Source organism: Ambystoma mexicanum, chromosome 10 (genome assembly GCF_040938575.1).
Source record: "Ambystoma mexicanum isolate Mex_15411 chromosome 10, UKY_AmexF1_1, whole genome shotgun sequence".
Classification (NCBI taxonomy): domain Eukaryota; kingdom Metazoa; phylum Chordata; class Amphibia; order Caudata; family Ambystomatidae; genus Ambystoma; species Ambystoma mexicanum.
Genome location: NC_090932.1, coordinates 1,447,759,873 through 1,447,772,752, shown reverse-complemented (window position 1 = coordinate 1,447,772,752; position 12,880 = coordinate 1,447,759,873). Strand labels below are relative to the sequence as shown.

Sequence of the window (12,880 nt, the reverse complement as noted above, 5' to 3'; positions counted from 1 at the left end):
TTTGGATTCAACTCAAGTATGGGGACACTTACAGATCCATATGTATAGGCGGTACAGCCCCATCAGCTGAAATCGGCCATGGATCCACACAGATGACAAATATTGGCTATGTAAAGGCTTCTAGATCCAATTGGCACATTGAGTAATTTCAGAGGAATGTGGTATCTGTTGGATGAATAATGTATGAATAAGTAATTTGTTCTTTTCAGAAGTTGGGTAGCTTCAGATTTTTAAATTGTGGCTTGATGAGTGCATATGTAATGAAATACACTATTTGTGTTGCATTGTAAAATATTATAGACCAAGTCTTCACTTGATATTCAAAACAATTGGAAACTATTTAAACCATGACAATGTAGGAAAATCTTTATAGATTGATATTTATTTTGTCAAACAATACTAATGATTAAATATGTTCCTAGGCGAGAACGAGGATGAGAAATTAAATGAACTAATGCAAGAAGCATGGCAGTATAACAAAGACTGTAAATTATTACGAGACACCTTACAGAGCTTCAGTTGGAATGGTAAGTATCACAATCTTTGATATTAATTTCTAAAATTAATCTGCATGACATCAAATATTCAGGGACTAATTTGTTGATAATATTTTAGGAAGCGCTCTGCTCGCTGCAGCGTATTTTTTTTTTTTTAGCTTTTGACTCTTGCACCTTGGAGCACAGCGACAAACTTGCATACATATCTTAACTAGCTGGGAAACAGAAAGCTCATTTATGTCAGTGGTAAGACATTTTACACTTCATTATTCTCTTAGCAAAGAATATAACATGTAATGAATTCCGACAAATTTAAAGCCTGATGAAGCACACTGCACACGATCTTGTAGCAGCCGATGTCACATTTAATTGAGATGCAACTCTAAATCAATTGCAGTTATATCCGAGTCTGTCCATCTCACATCCTGGTGGTGAACTACTTGATAAGATCTTGACTATGAAACCACAGGTTATGGCAGCTGTTCGAAAGGGCTTATACATGCTCAGAATGCTTCCCATTTTCTATCATTTAGACTGCTTGTCCACACCGTTCTGACCGTCCTTGCCTCACATCTTTCATGGGGTTAATAGTGTATGTTTGGATCTTCCAAAGTTTACATTGCAACACATACAATCTATATAAGCTCAGTTACTGCTTCACATCGTTATGAACACATTATGCTCTCCCTGTGTTCACGACTTTGAACATCTTGCACAGTTTAAATCTCTTGTTCGTGGTATAGAGAACTACTCCAATGTCCTATGCCCTGTCCTCCATACTTAGGGGTGTTGGTTAAATGGTGACAGGAACATAGCCTTTTGCACAGCAAATGTACCTAACAATTTATTTTGATCTTAGAGCCATCTTTTGTATGCAGGGTGTAACCCCAGTCTTTTTGAAGAGATTGGACATCTCTGCAGCAGCAGTTGTTTTTACTTTTGCATTTTTTCCCTTGCCCTTTGTTTTTCATTCCATGTTATGTTTCTTCTGGCTTCCCACTGGTATTCCTCCACTGTTCATGGCTGGTCAAAAAGACTTCTCCTCTTTCTGGTCCATCTCTCAGAAGTTCCGGTAGTGTCATCTCCATTTGCTCTGCTTGGGATGCCTGGGCCCCATTCACAGCTGGGATGACCGTATAGTCTTCAACTCCTTCCCTTTGTGTGCTTAAGAAGAAACTCTGCAGGTAGGAAGACATCTTTGCTGGCCCCAGATCACTTGCAGTGGTTAGTCCTGACAAAGGCAAAGCAGATAAGCAGCCATCCTACGATTGATGTTTTTATTTTTTTCTTCTCCCCCTTCAACACCCCAACAAACAATTCATTCTCGGGAGGTGCACACAGGAGTGATTCTAGTGGTATTTACCTGACTAGCCACTGCATTCTAGTGATGACCCAGAGGCGCTCCAAGTTCTTAACGGTAACACTGAGGGCCCTGCGGAACTGCTGATTCTTGGCCTGAGGTGATGCCTCAGAGAATGTTAACGAAGCATCTTGTTCTGAAGGCACAGCTCCTCATACCAGAGTACTCTCTGAGGTCTCTAAAGAAGTTCGGCAGGAGGGCTTGGGGGTCCATGTTGCCTAAGGTGCTGAACTGTGGGTCGTCCTAGAAATCTCCTCCCATTCAAAGTACATCACTCCCCAGATTGCTTGTAGATCCCTTGCTACCAAAGAGCCCGCCCTGCCATTAGATCCCTGTTCTTCTGCTTTCCTCGCCATGTTCTTCCCCCTATGATTGTAAAGCTCTCCGTTGCTAGGTTAGTTCTCAATAAATACCCTAATAATAACTTCTTTAGGGTCAAAGGTTTGACCAAGGGGGCAGTTATCAGTCATGTATACCTTTCGCTGTTGGAAACGCTGCACCAGGCTTCTTGGTTCTGTTTGTGCGGTTTGAATTGGGCTCGAATGCAGAGATCGAGTTGTTCCAGACTGGGGGCAGGTGTCGGGCTGGGGTTGAGCTGAAGTGTGTTGCAGTTCGAATAAGTGTGGTTCATGAGGCCCACATGGGTCCGTCCAATGGCAAAGATACTAGTGACTGGATGCGCAGGAGTTGGATGGTCTGGTGCAGCGTTCGAAGGTCACGGTTCAATGAGGCCTTGATTCACTGTCTCTGAAGATTGGCAACTAAGATGCTGGAAGTTCAATAGGCGGCGGGTGCAACAGTAAGCTTGAAGTTCGAGCCGAGGCAACAAAACTCTCAGCTGGTGCAGCGCAATGTCAAATTGTTTTGAGAGTGTGTGAGGATGTGAGGCTGGAGCGGGACACACGGACAAGGGAGCCTGCTATGCCGCGGGCGGGCGCGACGCTGGGGGCGGACGCCGAGAGGGTCTCCCTGTTGACGGGAGAGCCTTGTCGGCGTCCCGCGACAGTGCCGGCATTACAGCCGCGGCGCCGCGGGTGCTCACAGCCGCAGCGCCGCGTGTGTCCGCGAGGACCGGGTTCACTGGCGCTGCGGCTGGGAGACCCGCGAACGGAGTGCACTTCGGCGGCCTCCGGCGGCGAGCGGCGGCGAGGCTCGGGAACTAGAGGGCCCGACCCGTGCCGACCGCTCGACGTCGGAGGTACGCCGGACAGATGGGTAGAAACCCATAAGGGGGAACCAACCAGAACCCCCTCCTTACCTGATGCAGGGCAGACGCCAACCGGCAGCATGGGGCCTCAGTCAGTGCGGGCCTCCGGGAGGCAGTCCTCGAGGGAGACACCATATGGGGTGGGCGGGGCCAATGAAGGGGGAGTGGCTGACAACAGGGAGGGGAAGCCAGAATCAGGCAGCCAGTCTAAAGGAGGAGGTGGGGAGGAGGCAACGCTTTTTTATAGAGGGTGGGTGTCTAGAGTCCCCACCAATCGAACAGGGGGGGAGGGAAGTTAGTCCCGATTGGTCCTTTTTCCCTTCAAACACCAGGTATAAAAGGGACTGGCCTAATGGCGTTTTTGTTGCTTTTTGCAGGGAGAAGGAGAGGAGAGTGAGAGCAACTGGTGGGCCTATCCGGGTCCGTGAGAGTAGGAGAAACTTAAAGAGAAGAGGAATTCCTGGTGCCTTTCCCTCACAGTGAAGTAACTGTGGGGTCAACCTGGAGTCCTACTACCGTGGTTAAGACATTGTGCAATAAAGGTCTACAAAGCTCCACTTTGGCTACTGTCCTGATTTCCACAAGTGGCGTAGTCGGCAGGATCGAGAGAACGCGATGGAGAAAATAATACAGACACTATCAGAAGGGCAACAACAGTTACAACAGCTCTTCCAACTGCAGGCCCAGCAGGCGGCCGCTGATCGCCAAGCCTTTCAGCAGGCAATACAATTGCAAGGCACCCTGCAGTCCACTTCTCAGGATAAACACCAAGAGACGATAAAACACCTGACGGATGCTGTCACCGGCACCCGAAACCTGCCCATGGTCCCTTCCGCAGTATTGCAAAAATTCAAGGAAGGCGAAGACCCGGCTTTCTTTTTCACCACCTTCGAAAGAATCGCCCGAAACGCTCAGTGGCCGGTGGACCGCTGGGGCCAGTATGTTGCCCCCCTTTTGTCCGGCATCATGCAAGGAGCCTACCAGGCCGTTAACCCAAACGGAACCACGCCGTACGCTGAAATCAAAAAGGCAGTATTGGACCGGTTAGGACTTGATGAAGAGGCCTACAGAATGAGGCTGCGCGACACTAAACTCAAGCCGGGGGAGAACCCCCGACAACTCTTCTACCGGGTTAAAGATCTCACCGAGAAATGGTTACAAGTACCGGGAACAGGCCTCCAAGATGTCTTAGATAAAGTCACCCTCGAGCAGTTCATTGAGGCCCTACCCCCTCCGATGCAAAGATGGGTCCGACAACATCACAGGCCCACCTTATCTGAGGCGGTGGACATAGCGTCGGCCTACCAAAAGGCAGGGGGAGCGGGTAAACCCCTTGGAGGCGGATCTCCCATTCGCAATCCGACGACACCGTTGGAACCCCTCCCAACCAAGAGCCTGCGAGGAGGGCTTCCCAAATGGAGAGCAACGGAAGGACGCCCTTCTGGATCCGAGGAGAAAAGGAGCGGTCCCGACCCACGATCTATCCAGTTGTCCACGGGATATCGACAACCGCAATGTTATGACTGTGGCGAGTGGGGCCATATAGCCCGGTTTTGTCCCCGGAAGAGAGGCACCGAGCCGATGGAGATCGGATTCATGAGGACCGAGCAACGACCAAGGTGCCAAGGTCTCTACGAGATGGACGTCCGGGTAGACGGGAACCAAGCCAGGGCCCTACTCGACAGTGGAAGTCGACAGACGGCGGTCCTACCAACTGTAAGTGATTCTCCTTACCTCGCCAATGTTAGTATCCCCATTCGATGTATACATGGGGATGTGAGGACATACCCCATGAAATCCATAACAGTAGAAGTGGGCCCTAATATTACAGAGATGAAAGCTGCCGTCCTCCCCTCCTTACCCGCACCAGTGGTGATTGGGACCGATCTACCCCACTTCCACCAGACTATCAAAGCCCTAGAGCAGGGATGGTGGGAAGAAGCACCCTTTGCCAGGGAGCCCATCCCCCCGAACACCCAGGGACGAGAGAGACCCACTATGAAAAGAAGGGAAGCTCGCCTTGCTCAGTGCGCATCCATGTATGCCACCCAACGGATAGCCTGGAACCCAGAGGACCATGAGGATTCCATCCGGGGAGAAACCCTGACGGACCCTACCTTAACGTTGGCCCGGGAAAGAGCCATCACTAATGGGGACCCAGACCTGACCAAGGGAGCCGGTTTTACATCTAGACAGGGCCTGCTCTATCGGGTGTTCCAGGAAGAGGGAGGTGCACGGAGGGAACAACTACTCCTGCCCAAAACACACAGGGGCATTGTCCTCCAATTGGCACATAATCACCCTTGTGGCGGCCACATGGCCTCCCTAAAGACACAGCAAAACATTCTAAAACGCTTCTACTGGCCGGGGGTCTATGGGGAGGTGGCGAAATTCTGTAAGGAATGCAAAATTTGCCAGTTAACGAGTGGGGAAAAGCCAGCCAAAGCGCCGCTGCAGCGGATGCCATTGATCACCATACCCTTTCAAAGAATCGGCATAGATCTGGTAGGCCCGCTAGAGCCTGTCAGTCGTGGATATCGATACCTGCTGGTCATTGTGGACTATGCCACCCGGTACCCTGAGGCCTTCCCCCTAAAGGGGACGTCGGCTAACCAGATATGTGACCAGCTCATCCCCTACTTCGCACGTGTGGGCCTACCCACCGAAATCCTCACCGATCAGGGTACAAACTTCATGTCAGCTGTCATGCGACAAGTCTGTGAAAGACTACAGATCAGAAGGCTGCGTACCTCAGTCTACCACCTCCAAACGGATGGGCTAGTGGAGAGGTACAACCAAACAATAAAGAAAATGATGAAGAGGGTAACAGGCCCGGAGGGAAAGGACTGGGATAGAGTCATACCCCTGATCCTAATGGTATTAAGGGACACACCCCAGTCCTCAACAGGATTCTCCCCATTCGAGCTGCTGTTTGGAAGACAGCCAAGAACAATCCTAGATCTGGTTAAAGAGGATTGGGAAAACACTAAGGAAACATCCCTCACCGAGTACGCTGAAGACCTTAAAAACCATCTGTCTACTTTAAGGGGACTAGCGGAATCCCATCTGAGTATAGCCCAAGACCGACAGGAGAAGACATACAACAAGGGCTGTCGCCTAAGAAAGCTAGAACCAGGGGATAAGGTACTGGTGTTACTACCCACCAGTACGAACAAAATGTTGGCTCGGTGGAGAGGTCCCTATATGGTGAAGGACGTGGTGGGACCAGTGAATTACCGGATACACCAACCTGACCGAAGCCCATCATATAAGGTTTACCATATAAACCTACTAAAGAAATGGACCGAGCCTACACCGGTCAATATTCTGGCCACCCAAGATGCGGGGTTGTTACACGCAACCGGCCAATTGAACGAGGTGCAATGGGGTGAAACCCTCACTGAACACATGAAGAACGAGATACGGGAGACACTCAAACCATACCGCAACACCTTCTCCCATTTACCTGGAAGGACCAACCTAATGGAGCATCATATCGATACCCTAAATGGACAGACAGTCCGGCTGAGACCCTACAGGATCCCGGAGGCCCGAAGGTTGATCATTCAGAAAGAAATCGAAGAGATGATTAGGTTGGACATCATTGAACCCTCAACCAGTGCGTGGTGTTCTCCAATCGTACTCGTACCCAAGCCAGACGGGGCTGTACGATTTTGTATGGACTTTAGGCAACTCAACCTGATATCCCAATACGAAGCCTATCCCATGGCCAGGATGGATGAACTGCTGGAAAGGCTGGGTGCTGCCCGTTACCTCAGTACCTTGGACCTCACCAAGGGATACTGGCAGATCCCACTACGGGAGTCTGACAAAGAAAAAACCGCATTTGCTACACCCCAGGGACTCTTTCAGTATAAAGTGTTACCATTCGGATTACATGGGGCTCCGGCCACTTTTCAGAGGCTGATGGACGTCCTCTTACAGCCCCACGACCGATACGCTGCGGCCTACCTGGACGACATTGTGATATACAGCGCATCATGGAATGACCATTTAACCCACCTACGCAAGGTGGTCGGCACCCTGGCCCAGGCCGGACTCCACATCAACCCAGTGAAATCGGTACTAGGGACCCAGGAAACTAAGTACCTCGGACATATAGTCGGGGGTGGCGTGATTCGACCACAGGTGTCCAAAATCGAGGCTATTCAGGGGATCCCGGTACCAACTAACAGAAAACAAATTAGGGCCTTCTTGGGGTTTATAGGATACTATAGACGCTTCATTCCCGGTTTTTCTTCCCTGGCTGCGCCACTGACCGAGGCGTTGAAAAACGGGGGTTCCCCAGACCTGTCAACCAATCACGCGGCCATACTGGCCGTTGAGGGGCTGAAGCACTGTATATCATCCCACCCGGTGTTGGTATGCCCGGACTTCCGGAAGCAATTTTTTCTACAGACGGATGCCTCTGGCATGGGGTTGGGGGCGGTCCTGACGCAGGAGGTAGACGGGTTCCTGCGACCGATCTGTTTTGTCAGTCGGAAGCTCCTTCCGCATGAGTTGGCGTATTCCACCATCGAAAAGGAATGTCTAGCCATTAAATGGGCGGTGGATTCATTGCAATACTACCTACTGGGGAGGAAGTTCACGTTATATACCGACCATGCTCCGCTACAGTGGTTGGCGAGACACAAGGACACCAACCAACGTGTTCTACGATGGTTCCTGTCCCTCCAGCCCTTCGACTTCGTTACCTTGCATAGACCTGCCAGCTTTCAGCTGGTAGCGGATTACTTATCCAGAAGTCCGATCCGGCCCGACCGGCCTGGATCCGTGGTGGGGGTATGTGAGGATGTGAGGCTGGAGCGGGACACACGGACAAGGGAGCCTGCTATGCCGCGGGCGGGCGCGACGCTGGGGGCGGACGCCGAGAGGGTCTCCCTGTTGACGGGAGAGCCTTGTCGGCGTCCCGCGACAGTGCCGGCATTACAGCCGCGGCGCCGCGGGTGCTCACAGCCGCAGCGCCGCGTGTGTCCGCGAGGACCGGGTTCACTGGCGCTGCGGCTGGGAGACCCGCGAACGGAGTGCACTTCGGCGGCCTCCGGCGGCGAGCGGCGGCGAGGCTCGGGAACTAGAGGGCCCGACCCGTGCCGACCGCTCGACGTCGGAGGTACGCCGGACAGATGGGTAGAAACCCATAAGGGGGAACCAACCAGAACCCCCTCCTTACCTGATGCAGGGCAGACGCCAACCGGCAGCATGGGGCCTCAGTCAGTGCGGGCCTCCGGGAGGCAGTCCTCGAGGGAGACACCATATGGGGTGGGCGGGGCCAATGAAGGGGGAGTGGCTGACAACAGGGAGGGGAAGCCAGAACCAGGCAGCCAGTCTAAAGGAGGAGGTGGGGAGGAGGCAACGCTTTTTATAGAGGGTGGGTGTCTAGAGTCCCCACCAATCGAACAGGGGGGGAGGGAAGTTAGTCCCGATTGGTCCTTTTTCCCTTCAAACACCAGGTATAAAAGGGACTGGCCTAATGGCGTTTTTGTTGCTTTTTGCAGGGAGAAGGAGAGGAGAGTGAGAGCAACTGGTGGGCCTATCCGGGTCCGTGAGAGTAGGAGAAACTTAAAGAGAAGAGGAATTCCTGGTGCCTTTCCCTCACAGTGAAGTAACTGTGGGGTCAACCTGGAGTCCTACTACCGTGGTTAAGACATTGTGCAATAAAGGTCTACAAAGCTCCACTTTGGCTACTGTCCTGATTTCCACAGAGTGCAATACAGTAGCTTGAAGATTGCTTGAGTGCCAATGGTAGCTCGGGAGCATCTTGTTGGTTTGACTGGGTTGAACGGGCTTGAAACGGTTTGATGGCAAGAACACAGGGATCATGGCTGTCTTGACTCTCATGTTGCTGTGAGTCCCGATCCAGGGACTCAAGGATAAGATTAGTCCTTGTTCTCAGCTTTCCAACACTGGAGGCTGGTACACACCTGCAGAGGTTGTTCAGTGAAGTGAGGTGTTGGGTAACAGTATGGCTGGCAGAGAGGCAGCCAGCAGGTCACCCTCGACATGCCCTTGGGATGGTTGGGGAGCAGAGAATCCTTCTGCTTTCGACACTTATTCTTCATCTCCTGCAAAAGGTTTTGGAAAGTCAAATCTCCCAACAGTGGCCCAATACATTCTTACTCAGGTTTTTGTTCAAGAGTGAATCAAAGGAGGAGTTGGAGACAGCCCCACTTTTACAGGCACAAGCTGCCCATTGATTGCACTGAATGAAGCGAGCCTGACTTAAGGCGGGGGTCCAATCCATGTTCTTGAGACAAGGAGTCTTTGCCTTCAGGCTTCATTCCCAAAGTGCTCCACGCACTTGTCACCTGGCTACCCTCTGTACGTGGGACCAGGCTCCTGCATGTCCAGTTTCACTTTGCACTGCCTCCTGGTTCCTCCATCACTTGTGGTCTGTATCTGCAACCCCTTTTCTCTGCACTTATGAGCCACTCGTTGGCTGCACTTTTTGAGTTATCTGCACTTCTCCCTCCCTCTGCACTTCTCCCCTTCCACTTCCCTGAACTTGCGTGATCTGAATGACACGAGGCCTAGTAAGATCGTTGTTTTGTCCTCCCTCAATTTCTCCCACCTTGTCTTGTCACGCCTAGAAATACTTGCGTACAGGCACGTTATAAATGCCATATATCCTATCATAAAGTAAGTGGAGGGGACAGAAAGGAAGAGAGAGAAAGAGAGGACCAATGTGGGGAATTTTCCTGCAACTATGCAGAGCTCCCTCGGTCTACAATAACTCTACCCCTTCCCTTGTCATCAAAGGCTTTTTTGGTATGCAGCATCCTGGTATTAGGCTAGTCCTTTTGACATGGGTGTGCCCTTTGATTCCTGTTTCCCAGGACAGCTCCTCCTGCCGGAAGGCTGTCCTGCTGAAGAGAGATGTATCAAACCTCACAAAGGATCAAAAGGAGATGGCCAGCCATTCAGTCTCCTTGCCTGCAGCCGGCGGGCCAAGATGTCTGGCCAGAATATACCCAATCCTTCCCCAGCTTTGCAGGGCTGACACATGTATGATATCAATCTGATGTAGTTGCTGATAGTTATGTGTATTACTGTCCACCATGCATTAACCTAATAATAGTAATTTATTAATTTTATTGTTTGCTTGTTAAGCGCTTATACAGCAAGTACAAACTGTTTCAAATCGCCCACAGGGCAAAGGGAGGGAACAAGAGTGAAACACAATTTTAAAAACACAAATTATTAAACGGTGGAGAGATGAAGGGAAAAGGAAGACCCTGCTATGCCTTGTGAGTGTTCAGAACGTGAAAATGCAGCAAAGGAGAGGGCAGAGGGCGTAGGTGCTTGAGTGTCCATGCTCGTGAGCAAGAGATGGAGTACATGGTATGGTGAGTGCTACATTGCCTGGAGCCGTGTTGGGTGTAAGTGCGAGTCTCCAGGGTGGAGGTTGTGCCAAGGCAAGTGGTGATGGTAGACAGAAGCTGGGGTGATAGGATGTGGGTGGGGGGGTCAGGGGCCCAGAGGATTCATAAGGGCCCAGGACACCAATCACAACAACTGTGAGATTAGCAGAGGAGAGAAGATGGGAAGGAGGCGGTAAAGAGGAAAGTCTTGAGGAGCTTCTAGAATTTAAGAAAGTCCTGCTTTTAAGAAAGTCCTGCTCAAGGCGTGATGGAGGGTGAGGCTGTTCCATAGGAGGGAGCCAGCTGAGGAAAGCGATCAGACTCCTACCCTCTGTTTAGCAAAATGCTTAACACACAAAGAGTTGGTGCCAGAGGAACATAGAGGTCTGCAGGGAGAGTATTTAGTAAGATAGATTTGAAGGTGGTGTGGTCCCCGGGCCCAGACAGCCTTGTTGATGATGAAGAGGGATTTGAATTTACTCCGTGCAGCAATGGGGAGCCAGTGAAGACTTTTTAGGGCAGGAGAGATGCGGACCCTGGGCTTAAGGCCAAGAAGAAGTCTTGCTGCCCTATTCTGGATTAGCAAGAGGGGGCACAGAGTGGAAGAAGGTAGATTCAGGAGGAGGCTATTGCAGTAGTCAAGCCTAGAGAGAGGGGCTCGGGTAACATTGTGCCTGTGGGGGAAAAGTGAGAAATGGGAGAATTCCTTTGAGAAGGAAGAACTGAAAGTGGGACTTCTTGACAATGTCCTGAGTGTGAGGGAGGAAGGAGAGAGAGGAGTCGAAGATGACTCCAATGTTTCTGGCTTCAGAAGAAAGAGCAGGGGGGCATGGAGGAAGGCCAGAGTGAAGGGGAGAAAGGGAGAGCAGGGATCCCAATGGGAAGAATCTGAGTTTTACAGGTGGTGAGGCAGAGATTGTTGAAGGTGCACCAGGACTGGATGGCAAATGGGCAGTCAGGGATGATGGAAGGTGGAAGAGGGTCAGTAGGAAGTTTGAAAAAGAGTTTTGTCTGCATAACACTGGAAGTTGGGAAAAGGAGGAGACGAGGCATGCCAGCAGGGCAGGGTAGATGTTAAAGAGCCATGGGGAGAGGATAGAACCTTGGGGGACACCGCAGGTGGAAAAGGAAGTAGGAGCGGAGAAGGTGCCGAGGATGGCTTGGGACGAGCGGTCAGTTAGGAAGGATGTCAGCCAGTCCAGTTTCCTTTCTGAGAGACCAAGGGTATCTCGGAGCCTTTGTATGAGGATGAAATGGATGACTGTGTCAAAGGCAGTGGAGAGATCGAGTAGGGTGATGGCAGATGGGGAGTTGGAGTCCAGAGATGCAAGCAGTTCTTTATGGGTATTCAGAGGAGCAGTTTCCGTGCCTCTTGATGCTCGGAATCCAGATTGATGGTCGTGGAGATCACCAACAAGTTTGGTGTGCGAATTGAGTTGGAGCAGGGCCAACTTCTCCAGCAGTTTCCACGGGAAAGGGGTGATGGAAATAGGGCAGTAGTTGGCAGAACAGGTACGGTCTGCTGAAGGTATTTTCAGGAGGGCCGCACAAAGGAGTGCTTGAGGGAGGAGGGGAAAGATCCAGAGGCAAAAGAGTAATTGCAGAAATCTGCGAGTGCAGGGTCAAAAGAGCCAATGTTGTCCTTGATGGTTCTGGATGAGCAAGGGTAAACCTGTTTAGAAGAGAGCTTCATGGAATGGAGCGACAACTCTGGTAACTTCTTCATGTGTGACAGGGGAGAAGGAGGAGAGGGAGGAGGGTGAGGGGCCAACGGAGGCAACGGTGTGTGGAATGGGTTGGGAGGGTGAGTAACAAGGGTGTTGAGGATGTCCTGAGTTTTGGTGTAGAAGTGAGCGGCCAGTGTGTTGCACAGGGCCTGGGAAGACGACGAGGAGACTGTGACTGCAGAAGGGTTGACTAGTTCCCTGCAGATCTTGAAAAGGTCAGAGGTGTTGTTGGATAGACAGGAAACCGGTGCCTGTATGTAGCCTCTTTTCTTGGCAAGGACGGAGCGTCTGTATTGCCTTTTGGGCCAGGCAGCAGGCCAGTTTGTCAGAGGATGAGCCTGAGGTTTGCCACTTTCGTTCTGCCGCTCTGCACTTTCGTTTCAGGTCCGCAAGATCAGAGTCATACCAGGTGTTAAGCTTAGAGGCAGGTTTCAGGCAGAGGCTCATGACTGGGTCAAGAGTATCAAGAGTATTGGTGATGGCCAATTAGAGGTTGCTGAGAGCAGAGTCGGTGGTAGAATCTGAGGTAGGGGGACCAGAGGGAATGAAGGTGGAAGTGAAGGCCGCAGCTGACACTAGTTTCATCGGGTGTATGTCAGTGAGCGAGTTTGGCAGGGCTTTTTGTGGGGCGGTCAGAGGGCCCATGGGACCCAGATGGAGAGGAGAGGAGAGAAAGGTGACCAGTGGGGGGGGGGGAGAGAGAGGTCAGA

At 51.3% G+C, this 12,880-nt stretch overlaps 1 protein-coding gene across 7 annotated transcripts in view; it reads left to right on the top strand.

The window, feature by feature from the left end:
• The window catches only part of MAPKAPK5 (MAPK activated protein kinase 5), a 983,215-nt gene that overhangs the window by 913,436 nt on the left and 56,899 nt on the right, over positions 1-12,880 (top strand). For 5 of the 7 annotated variants that reach the window (XM_069619510.1, XM_069619509.1, XM_069619506.1 and 2 more), the window contains one exon: positions 423-527. In XM_069619510.1, coding sequence (XP_069475611.1) covers positions 423-527 — 105 coding nt within the window. Of the gene's footprint in view, positions 1-422; positions 528-3,441; positions 3,622-12,880 lie in introns of those variants that run through there. The other 2 variants (XM_069619508.1, XM_069619507.1) reach the window with 1 other exon arrangement.